The 13115-nt window shown below is 36.4% G+C and overlaps 1 protein-coding gene across 1 annotated transcript; it reads left to right on the top strand.

The window, feature by feature from the left end:
• The first annotated feature begins 10011 nt into the window (after positions 1 to 10011).
• On the top strand, positions 10012 to 12634 carry LOC149156291 (GDSL esterase/lipase At5g03810-like). Its single transcript, XM_089443978.1, has 5 exons — positions 10012 to 10281; positions 10703 to 10833; positions 10931 to 11164; positions 11946 to 12201; positions 12296 to 12634. The coding sequence occupies exons 1-5, from the start codon at positions 10014 to 10016 to the stop codon at positions 12487 to 12489; spliced, it is 1083 nt and encodes a 360-aa protein (XP_089300104.1). The 5' UTR covers positions 10012 to 10013; the 3' UTR covers positions 12490 to 12634.
• Positions 12635 to 13115: the final 481 nt, after the last annotated feature.

The raw sequence follows: 13115 nt of genomic DNA, 5'->3' as shown, positions 1-13115 counted from the left end.
TAAACTATAAAATAAGTTTAACCACTGTTGAAGTTTCATGTTATGCTTTCAAACTATTCAGCAACCTTGAAGACAAAACATCACAAAATAGTTGTCAGTTTATCCAAGTTAGTTATATAGATTATAGCACATGTTTCTTGCAGTTCTATTTTCATTTATCAGAGTTTTTACAATTTCAGTTCTTATGGATTCAGTTTCACTTAAAGTTTCAGTTTCACGAAAATCAACACACAACCTACAGTTCTATTTCACAATTCACCAATTCACCTATTTCGATGTTCAGACTTACAGACGTATTGATGTGCCTAACAAGATTTTGATTGCTTGGTGTGCCCTGGTTATGAAGCATCTCGATTAGTAGGAAGTCCCGAGTATCTCAAGGGTTCAGGTTCTCATATACGTGGTCTAATAGCTGGCTATTGTCATATGATAATAATTTGGAATGCAAATCCAAATTCTCAATTCATACTTGATTCATATGCATCAGTGACATATTGTATCTCTTACATGATGAAAGTCAATAAAACAATGAAAAATACATTTAAGAATGTATGAGACGAGTAACAAAACAAATTCCAATTTTGTACAAACCACAAGTAGTCTTCAAGAATCCTTCCAATACCTATAGAAAATGTCTACACAAGGTTTGTCTTTATAGACGGTCAACGGAGCCTGTTCTTGAAAAGTCCACCACAAGGATGGAATTTGAATTTTACTAGCATTTTCGCCTGTTATGGGGCATTTTGTACGTATTTGATGACTACAAGGTTTTTTATACAAATTTTTCAAGATCTGCTTGAAACTGGGAAATTTTTTCGACAGGCAACAATTATCTAAAAAAAGTTAATAATTTTGGTTTCTTTCACTTTATTTTCTAACTACCTTTTCCATTACCCATGAAGCTTGCCACTGTCCAACTCAGTTTGACTTAGCAGAGTTTCTCTGAAGTATATATTCACTAGATTTAAATTCTAGATAATAAGTGTGTAACTTAGACAAATGTGTAGATGGTGCTCCTTTAATGGAGTTATGACATATTTCTCATCACTGAACCGCTTGCCACCAAAGTGCAATAGGTTCCTTTAAAAATTATGGCATACCTCTCATAACTGAATAGCGTACTAGCCGAGTACAATAGGTTGCAACCTCTAGGTTCTTGCCCGGTACACAACAAGAAGAAAGAAGAAAAAAAAAGAGCAATACTTGAACCAATAGAGTGCAACAATGACGCCCTGAAAATAAATGCAGAATGACATTTTAAATACTAGAACAAGGAAATTACAGTGAGATATACATATTTGATGGGTTTTTAGAAAACTTACATTTAAAAGAGAATGAATACATCCATGAAATTAGTAATTTAAATAAATTTACACTTTTACAAGAGAGAAGGCCAATATACATGGTCTAATAACCTGCTATTGTCATATGCTAATAATTTGGAATGCAAATCCAAATTCTCAATTCATGCCTGATTCTATGCATCAGTGACATATTGTATCTCTTACATGATGAAACTCAATAAAACAATGACAAATACATTTAAGAATGTATGAGAAGAGCAATAAAACAAATTCCAATTCTGTGCAAACCACAAGTAGTCTTCGAAAATAATTCCAATACTTGTAGAAAATGTCTACACAAATATAGACATCATGCAAAAAATATGTAGGAACATGATGATCAACTCAATTGAAATTTGTTTAACCATAATTTCACAAGGCAATTTCTTTCTGAGAATCATTTTTAACAAAAGCTTAATGAAATTTTATAATAAGAAACAAAAACTATGGCCCAATTGGAAGATAAGCATATATTTATTATCCTTGTGTTGGTTGTAATATAGATCAGAGGCTTCAGATGAGTTGCTTAATTAGTGGTCAAGTATTGCAATACAACTTTCGGTGTTGAAAAAGAAAACCTTGTATGAGGCCAGCAATAAACATCATCAAGACTAATGGTAGCATAAACAAGACCTGCAAAATAAAATGAAGAAAAAGTTGAAAGGAGAAAATGAAAAGGGGGTTTAGATCATTCTTGAAATATGATCAGAAAGTAAACAAACAATGTAAAAGGAAGAGAATAACATAAACAAATGAACAAGAAGCAGTGGAAGGGCCTTATTGGAAGGTTTTTGTACACAAGGGAAAACCTATCAGAATGAAGGACCACAAAGAAGGCATAACCAGCCTCAAACTATTGCAAATATGGCAAACTACACCCTCATTCTGATTTGATATATTAGGTCAATAATTACTCAAAACTTTACAAATTGATAATATTCTTTCCTTATTTAAGAAAAAGGCATGGCTTCTCTTATATATGTAGACAAGATGCAAATAAGAGTTGTAGTTGAAATGAATGTTTATATGACTAGAAACTTCAACCGTAAGTGACATGAGGAAAAAATTTGTTATGGTGGAAAAGTTGTGATCAAGAGTGCTTCAAGGGGTCTCAAGTTGGAGCCTGGGTCAAATTAAATACCATGCTTGGTTTGGCCAATGATAACTCCTTGATAGCCAAAGATCCATTTCTGGAGAAGTGCATCCTTACAAAAAACAAAAAAACAACAAAACAATATTTTAAGTAGTCAGACCGGACAAGAGCTCTGTTGGGAAATGCATAACAAAACCAATCAATACAATCATGGTATTTTAAGTGTAAAGAAAAGTTATCAAAACAACAATCACTGAGAATTTTGAAGACATACAACAAAATGATTCTGTATATTTGATTTTTCAAGGATACTAGCATACGTGTTGATGATTTCCTATAATAAAGCAGAAGTATTTTTGCCTTGTATGAAAGCATAATTTACAAATATTGTAATGTCTAAATGCATGCAATAATTTTATAGGTTGTTGCATCTATGGAAAAAGGTAGTTATGCTGCTCGTACAAGGGGAAGTGGCAGTAGAGTCACAAGGGGTGTGCAGTTGCGATGCACATCGTTTGATTAGGATAGGACAATTGATGTCAATGTCAACAATGCCCCAAGGAACATTGTCGAGGATGATCATGTGACGGAATCTGATGTTAACACACCATCAGCCACAGAACCACTGTCAACAACAGTCTAAGGGGCAAGTTCAACTAAAAATATCAGTGCTATAAGAGGATGGAAAAAACAACAAATGTTAGTTGCAATTGATGACATAGAGTTTAATGGATACTCAGTTTAGGAATCTGCAAAGAAACATGGTATTCCTCCCTCATCAATACATTATTGGATAAATGGACTGACTTATACAAAATGTAGAGGGCCTCTTACAGTTATGACTAAGGAGGAAGAGGCCGAGGTGGTTGAGTGGTGTAAAGAGATGGCCCAATTGGGACATGGACTAGAGTTGATACAACTCAAATCCACAGTTGCTCAAATCTGTCAAGGGAGGCCAAACCCATTTAAGGATGGGTTTCCTAGTAAATCATGGTGGTTTAGGTTTAAAAAAAGGCATCCAGAACTTGTATTTCATACTGTTGACGGCATTGACAGAGAAAGAGCATTAAATTTGTGCCCTACAGTTGTGAAAAAGTTCTATGACACACTTTCTAGTGGTTACGATAAACATTCTTATGGAGCAGACCATATATGGAACTGTGATGAAACAGGTTTACAGGCATGGAGGAATTGTGGCATGCGGGTAATTGCCAAGAGAGGGAGCCAAAATGTGCCAAAGATTTTCCCTAAGTGTAGGGAGTGGATAGCTATTTTATGTTGTGTCAATGCAATTGGTACTTCAATCCTAGGATTTTATCTATTCAAAGGTAAAAATCAACTGAAAAACTATATACAGAACTGTGAACCAGGTTCATGCATGGTTGCACATCCCCATGCATGGATAACTAAAGAACTGTTTTTAAGTTGGCTTTTTCAATTTGCGGCATCGGTACCAGGTGGCATCTCGCCTAATAACAGACGCCTATTGATATTAGATGGCCATGGGAGCCACATGCCTGTAGAAACAATTGAGGAAGCAAATAATTTAGGCATCGACCTGTTGACATTGCCCACTCATACCACTCACAGACTGCAACCCCTTGATGTTAGTGTGTTTGGCCCTTTCAAGAACTATTTCAGGTCGGAGCACGCTGCATGGATGGCAAAGAATCCAGGGGTTGAGGTGAAAAGGTTCGAGCTAGCAAAGCTTGCAAGTAAATCTTTTAAAAGGGCTTTGGCATGATCAAATATCAAGGTTGGCTTTAGGAGGATAGGAATTTGGCCACTGAACTATGATGCTCTTATGCATGATACTGGTTGTAGCCAAGCATTTCATGTGGATGGTCAGGAAGAAGGAAATGCCCAAACAGGTATTGAAGTGCAAGAAGTAGATGACCAAGATGATGTTGTTGCAGTTGGTAATATGATTTCCCTCTCTCAAGGACACTTATATGATGAATATGATGAGACTATATGTGAAACACAATATAACCATGAACAAATTCGCAGTAACATGGAGATCGTTCCACCAACTCAAGAACATGAAACTCCTGTTGCTGATATTGTTAATGACATTGTTGAACATGCAGTTGACAATGACCAATTGACATTGCCAAGCCAAGTAACCCCACCTTCATGGCTAGCTGAAGCAATGATTAATATGAATGCACATAGTGTCTCAGCAACCAATGAACAAAGCATGAATATGCCCTCACAACTAGCAGAATTGAACAGTGAAATTGTTCATTTTTTTTGTGGACAATAGATCAATGGAAGAAGATGAAGCACATAATGAGGCATCAAATGAAGATAATGATATAGTTCAATCAGTTCCATTAGACACTAAAAGGGAAGTACCAAGCAATGACATGGACGTGGGAGGGGTGGAGAAGACACTTGGCCGGTTCCTAAAGCTACCAGTAGAGAGAGTATCAATGAAAAAAAAGCAAGGTCCACTGGGTAGTCTTCGTCTAGGCCAAAGCTCACAGTTACTCCCCTCGGATGACTATATAAACCTATTAGTTGAGTCTAAAAAAAAAGAAATTTGAAATGCAAGAATTAAAACAGAAAAAGAAGGATCTAGTCAAGGAGAAGAAGGTAGCAAGGATTGTTGCAGCGCAACGTCGAGCAGATGAAAGGATTGAAAGAGATAAATCAAGGCAAGTTAAGGACCAACAAAAACAAACGGCAAGACAGGAAAAGGAAAAAAGAAAGGCTCAACAAATGCTTGAAAAGAAACAAGGGATGATCAGTATGGTTGACAATGATACAAGAATAGCTGTAGAAACCAGGATTATTTCAAACTCATTGGACTCCATTGCAGATAATACACCATTATTCCAAGATCTCATAAACATTCAAGTGCCTCACTATCAAACTGAGGGTTTACTCACTTGCCTTATTCCTACCAGAGTTGGTGTCAATTATATGTATGCTCATTACACACCTACACTTAATGCAGGGGTCAGTAGTGCAAATGTGAGGTATGGGTACTCAATACCTCCATGGTTGAAGCTACAAATTGGACTCAATCATATGGCAGAAATCAACCATTTCATAATCAACCCTTGACAGGTAGGCCAACCTTCCTAGGTCAAGAAGGTAACTCGGGGAGTTTTGGCACTCAAGATTCTCAACGCCATAAAGAATAGGGGTGTCATATGGTTTTGGTTGTAACCACATTATGATGTGGATTTTGGATGGATCGTATCTTTTTCTTGTCACAGAAACATTTTGGCTTACAACCTAGGTTGTTTTATTTCATAATGTATGCGACATTGTAGCCAAAATCCATTTTAGAAGGAACATCTATAGTCTATTATAATGTAGAAATCTTACAAGATTCTCAGGGTCATAAAGAATATGGGTGTCATATGTTTTTGGTTGTAACCACATTATGATGTGGATTTTGGAGGGATTGTGTCTTTTTCTTGTCACAGAAACATTTTGGCTTACAACCTAGGTTGTTTTATTGCTTTGAAATGCTAACAACATTATGGTTCTATGCATTCACTACATTGAAAAGCCAACAGCAGCTTGGTTGGTTGTAAAGCAGGTTTGTTTGCGAGCTAAGCACAAATGTCTATAAAAAATTGATTAATAACATTGAAAGACTATTTATTACAGTGGAAGAAATGCTATAACCTAGGTTGTTTTATTGCTTTGAAACGCTAACAACATTATGTTTCTATGCATTCACTACATTGAAAAGCCAACGACAGCTTGGTTGGTTGTAAAGCAGTTTTGTTTGCGAGCTAAGCACAAATGTTTATAAAAAATTGATTAATAACATTGAAAGAATATTTATTACAGTGGAAGAAAGGCTTTACCCTAGGTTGTTTTATTTCTTTGAAACACTGACAACGTTATGGTTCTATGCATTCACTACATTGAAAAGCCAACAACAGCTTGGTTGGTTGTAAAGCAGTTTTGTTTGTGAGCTAAGCACAAATGTTTATAAAAAATTGATTAATAACATTGAAAGACTATTTATTATAGTGGAAGAAATATAGTTTGCCCTGGTTAAAAATCTAAACAAGGATCAAGTCCTGACCTGCCTATCTATTGCAGTGGTGAGAGAAAAAGGGAAAATAGCAGGGACCAAATGAGAGGAAAGTTTTGCAGATAAGGAAGAGGAGGTTTCTTTGCATAATACATCAAAAGCCATAGGATAACTAATAGAGCTATGACTAAAATAAATGCAAGCATCGATTGAAAATGAATTTGAAAAGGAAGAGGAAGGACATGGCATAATAAATTCACCATCTAGAGCTAAGAAAATGAGAGGGAGGATATATGGATGTGATCTTTCATACACCTGGATAATGTCATGGTCCATTGCAACAACATCAAGGGAAACTGAAAAGGAAGCTAGGGGTGACTCATACATCAGAATAGTGTTATGTGTCAAGCTAGGATTGGTTATTAGTAGTAACATACTAAGATATTTACAGAAGCTAAGGAAGCACGCTATGTCATAGAGAAAAGTTTGAACTTGAAGGTTTAGAAACCATTTTTTGGCTTTGCATTTGATAATAATCTCTTCATCCAATAAATACAATCCAAGGGACACCATCTTGCAAAATAAAGTGGTGGCTGAAGGTCTGGATCAAGTTTTCACATAGATCCCCTAAAAGCATGATTTCAGAATATGGAATAGGGATGATGTTTTGGCCATACAAGTGACAGAGAATGACAAAGGTGAAGTCGAAGAGTATCATAGTTCTTGAGTTGTTGTGAGATGGCTATCAATCAATACGAACAGTCACAATACATGAAGAAATGGAAATAAATAAATAAGTATTTTTGTCTGTAGTGTTTGTGAACTTATTCAGAGTGTCAGAGTTGGCAATGTACTTAGCACTGCAGGTAAAAATAGAATTATTTGGAAACAATTAACATCTTCTATCTTTAACAAAAGGGAAGATTCAATAAACCAACTCAAGGATATTAATTTTCAGACCACTGTAAGTAGCTTTTCAACTTTGAACAAATAACCTAGATCTAAGTAAGCTTACCTACAAGCACATACTTCTATAAAATATCTTAACTGTCAAACACATCCATCTTCTATTGAATACAGAAAGAAGTTAATACACAACAATACCTCAAAACCAAAACTCACTAACCAACGCAGTGGCACACCCTACATATCCTTTCTCAGATAACAGAATAAGGTAAAATCATGTCTCTAGACACGTGCAATAAGAACTTGGTTTCACTGTGTCAAACCCTAACCCTACTCAGAACACCTAGTACACCCTAGCTCCATGGATAACTACATCAGGCAAATCTGCTGGTGCCTCCTATAGAACTAAGCTCTCATCCACAAATAGACAACTCCCATAAAAGCACCTTGGACAGCCTAAGGATGTACGCTATTTGAAAAACAGACCATGCATGCACCCTTAAAACTGAACTAAACTTATAGCCAAACTGAACAGTAACAAAAGACAAACTAGAATTGCTAAATCTGAACAACCTGCAGAAACGAATTAACTAAAGGTGGAAACACTAGAAAGATACTAAGATTAGCATATGCATGTTAACACAAGTATGCACCCTCTACACTCCTACATAATTGCACCTCCCTTACACTGCAGATTAGTAATGTGCCATCTCTATGCAAGGATTGTTGCACAAAACCCAAGACACAAATTTAAAGCATCTCATCCCTATATAAATCTGCAACATTGTTATGCCATCCAGACAAGAATATTGTCTACGCAACAAATAAGAACATTTAAGAAGGCAACCAATTGCCCTTATCTCACAATGTTCAACCCAAAAAGAGCAGTAAGGAAATGGTTAAGAAACCAGTACACTTTCCAACAATAAATTTCTTCATTATGCTCAGTCCATTGTTGAGTATAAAACAACAGCAATAGCATCAGCAACAAATTTTGAGAAACTGAAAAGGAAGCTAGGGGTGACTAAGTTCATTCACATCCACAAACCTCTCTTCAAGACGATGGTGTGGAAGGAAATGTAAATGTTAGCAACCCTCAACTGAAAGTGAAACAATAAATGTTAGCAACCTTCAAACTTCTGCAAGGAGCCAGAATAAAAACCACTAGCCTACAAAACTCTAAACCCCTAACCTGCAAAACCCTAAACCCTAAAAAAAAACCCCTAACCTACAAAACCCAAAACCTGCTTGAAACTCCAAGTGCAAAGTTAACAAAAATTCCAATAAACAAGGTGAGGTGTTGAAAAACACAAGGTGAGGTGTTGAAAAACACATCAGAAATGGCTGGTAGGATTAAAATCCTACCGGATAGAAGCCATGTCCAAGTCCAGAGCTCGCCACACCTTCGCCAGACCTTCTCCAGAGCTCGCCACACCTGCAACAAGTTGGAAATTAGCAAATGGAGAAACAAAAAAACCAAAAAAACCAAACAAAAACCAAAAAAACCTGCAATTACCTGTAAATGCAACCTTCGACCTTGAACTGGCTGAAATTGGTACTGGCTCCTCCCCAAACAACAAATAGCGTGAATTAAACAACCACCAAGGAAACCCTAAACCACCGGCGGTCCAGAATGAACAACAATTGCAGGCGGAAAACCACAAGAACAACAGAAACCCTGTTCCAACCATGGATGCGTGCAAGCAAACAATGGCGGACATCAGCTCAACCATGGCGGACAAAGCGCGCAGGTAATGGAGTCGTCCCGTGCCATTGTCAGCAGAGGGCTTCGCCTAAACACCGGACCCCAACGGGAAAACAAGAGGCAAACCACACATCGCGGCAAACAACCGGAAACAACCAGGGGGAAGGTCGACAAATGAGTTTTGAACCCTTGATATGCTGCACAACACGTGACAGTCCACGTCGAACACATGTAGTACAAGGTCATGTGCTGTTCACGTAGGTCTAGGCAAGGTGGAGGGGAGGGCTCACAGGTAATGGGGTCCCTCCACTCATATAATGGATCACCAATAACAAAACTCATATGTAATGTCATATATTGAAACTCTACAAAATTTCCTCGTTAAAATTTATCAAGTTACATGATGGAAACCTATGCTTACTCTGGTACAATTTTAAATTTACAGAATGCAATGATAACAAATATATATTATTTTAAAATTAAACCAATTATAATATTCGTTTAATTCAAATAGAAATGATATCTAAAGTAAGCGTATGAGAAATGTCTAAAAAGTAGACATTACTATTATCAAAATCATGACGAAATTCCATAATTTCATTCAGATGGACCTCCACTACACTGCTACTTTAAGACCTACAATAACCAATCGTTTATTCGGCGTAAGGGATTGTTTTACTTCTGTGTGAAGGAGACATTCCAACTGACATCAGTTTCAGTATGGAGAGGAGTATGGGGGGCATTGAATTGTTCTTGGCCATGTCCAGATGAGGTTAACATGAGAATCTGCCGTCTCACAACAGTATGATTGAGCCAGCCTGGAAGATCATTGTCGATTGATAAGTCACAGTCACGCAGGAAAGTAACTCATCGCTATCATGATGCCAACAATTCCCATAAGACTGTTATTTAACGTGGGTGTGCCAGTGTACTTCTCTGAGCAATTCAGACAGAGATTTAGCTATGGAGGGGCGTCTTCATGTTTGTGTTGTCACATGTCTGAGTATTATCCTAGCGTTGCATGAACCAAATCTAACGTACGCAAATACAAAGGCCACAAATCCTTTGGTGCCGGCCCTGTACATATTTGGAGATTCTACTGTTGACCCTGGTAATAACAATGCACTTGTAACGATTGCGAAGGCCGACTTTCCTCCATATGGAAGAGATTTCGTGGGTCATAAACCTACTGGTCGATTTACTAATGGAAAATTAGCGACAGATATCCTCTGTAAATAATTCTAGCCCTCTCTTTTCATTATCTCATTTTAATGTAGAAAGAAAATATCTAAAATGAGAATAGGTCGATTTAGTAACGGGCATCTTTATGTCTATTGCTGATTCTTTATTTCTATTGCTGATATTGGAGAATAGGAAGGACATGGGTGCGGTCAATTATTTGACAGCCCCATGTCCATCTGATTCCGAATATTTAGGAAATCAGCAACCGGCATAAGCTCAGGGTTTAGGAATTAATAAAAGGCTTCTTTTATAAGTGCTTCTAATTTATCCGGAACAGTTTTCTGTGAAATGAATAGAATTCCAAGTCTGCTATTCTTTGAAGAAATGTTCAGGTTAAATTTTTCCAATTCTAATATTCTTATTATCTTTTGTAATAATGTTGTGGGTTTAATTGTTCGAGCTGTGTACAGCTGGATTAGCAGGCCTTCCAGATATAGTGCCCGCATATTTGGATCCTGAATTCCATGGACCGCGAATTCTGACAGGCGCCAGCTTTGCTTCTTCTGCTGCTGGATACGATGATACTACCTCACTCACCGTTGTTAGTACCACATGTTTTATACGTGATAGCGATATAGGGATTTAGATACATATAAAGACATTTGTAGCTGAAATACAACATTCTTGAATTCATGCAGAATGTTCTAACTCTAGGGCAGCAGCTGGAGAATTTCAAGCTTTATCGAGAGCAGCTTGTAGATATGGTAGGCCAGCAGAATGCCAGCGAGATAATATCGAGAGCCTTGTTTGCGATAAGTATGGGAACCGATGACTTTGCCAATAATTATTATTTCAATCCCATTACTCGTGCACACTATACTGTTACAGAGTTCCGGGATCTTCTTTTGAACTCTCTCTCCGAATTTATACAGGTGATGCTATTGTCTTACATATTAACGACCGATGAGATATTATGAAAATTGATGATGGAAAATGATTAATAATTTATTTATCTGGTTGAATTTAGGTTTCTGTGATTTATATCAAGTTTATCGAGAAGAGTTATTGGCCAAAATCATATTATAATTTATTTGTCGATCGTTTTTCGAATCAACAAGTGTGGTTCACCAATAGCCACGATTTAGTTCTTCAACTTATCTTGATAATGAACCACATTTGTTGGTTAGAAATGAATGGATAAATAGATCCTACCCAAAATTGTTAATCCGTTTTTACCAATATTGATAAGGATTTTGTTCAATTGTTTTTGAAAAAACTGATAAGGGCGTGTTTGAATTGTTTTTAAGTATATTGAGAAGAGAATTGATTTGTTGTTAGGAAATTGATGATGATCTAATTGAGTAATTCTAACCTAGTTTACATGAAATTAAATGAACTCTTCTTGTTAACATTGAAAAATAAAAAGTTTATCTATATACATGTAAGAAGTCGTTTATTTATATATATGGTGTGACATTTTAAAATAAACCAGTATTCATTTTCTGACATCACTTCAAAAATTGTTTCCTTTCTTCGATTTACATACAAATATGGTTACAATTAACCATAAATGAAGGAATATTGTTTTTATAATTATGAATGAAATTATGAATTATTGCTAATCAAATATTATTATTTCATAATAATGAATGAGTAATTATGAATATGAATTTTTTCCTGTTAATGTTCTGATACCAAATGATTTTGTGACAGAATATTTACAAGGAAGGTGCCACCCTATTTGCCCTCATCGGTCTTCCTCCTTTTGGATGTTTGCCTTCACAAATTACTCTCCACAACTTGATCGGTCACGCATGCGTTGATGAGTTTAATGATGCTGCCATCTCATTTAATCAAAAAGCTGTATCTTTGGTGGAGACATTGAAGCCTGGATTTCCTGGTCTTAAAATGGCGTATATTAACATATATGATAAGCTGTTTGACATGATAAAAAATCCAAGTAAATATGGTAAATTATATCTTTCTGGCCCGTTTTCTTTTAATAAGTTTCAGGGAATCTATGTGCAGAGCTTGCTGACTGTTTATAGATGAATGTGTGAAAGGCTTTGAAGAAGTAAGGAAAGGTTGCTGCGGAACAGGTCTGCTGGAGACAGCTATACTGTGCAACCCCACGAGCCCCGTCTGCCCCGATCCATCGAAATACGTGTTCTGGGATTCTTTCCATCCAACAGAAAGAGCGTACAATATCCTCGCCCAAGTCGCATTCTCACAGGCTGTTTCGATTTTACATTTGTGAACAATTCAGTCGAAAGGAGATTTTGTTATATATAAGGAAATGCTAAATAAGATGTCCATAGATAATGGGAAACTACAACCAATAAAACCGCACATGGATGTAACTCAGGTAATAATGAATCGAATTACTGTGTATACATAATGTCGTTGAGCCAAACTAATTCTATATATTTGTATTATTTGGAATCTCTTATATATAGTCAAATATATGTTCCAAATAAAATGATGAGAAATGCAGTACGTGTCTAAAAATTAAATTCCAAAAGTTTTGGGTAGTTGAATTTTACATTTTAAATTTGCATGGATTTATGTTCACTTTTCAAATTATTGTCGATAATCTCCAGAGACAGCAAGATCATGCGATGGAAATAATAATAATGATGTTAATAGTGTATCAACCATCATAAAGTTTTCCATGTGATGTGATCATGCGATCGAAATAATAATAATGATGTGAATAGTGTATCAACCGTCACAAAGTTTTCCATGTGATGTAAGGCGACCGAGTTGACATGTTTATTTAATGAGAATTGACCATTTATTAGTAAAAGCCAACGCTTTTGAAAAGAAGTTGGCTGCGGGCGATTCTTCAGCCTGCACAGGAGGATCGCACGGGGCATCGGTACC

The sequence above is a fragment of the Pinus tabuliformis genome, chromosome 9, assembly GCF_031772625.1.
Source record: "Pinus tabuliformis cultivar Carrire ecotype Pingquan chromosome 9, CPIR1, whole genome shotgun sequence".
NCBI classification, from domain to species: domain Eukaryota; kingdom Viridiplantae; phylum Streptophyta; class Pinopsida; order Pinales; family Pinaceae; genus Pinus; species Pinus tabuliformis.
Note: the sequence above shows the minus strand (reverse complement) of the source record. Positions and strands in the feature narration are given on the sequence as shown.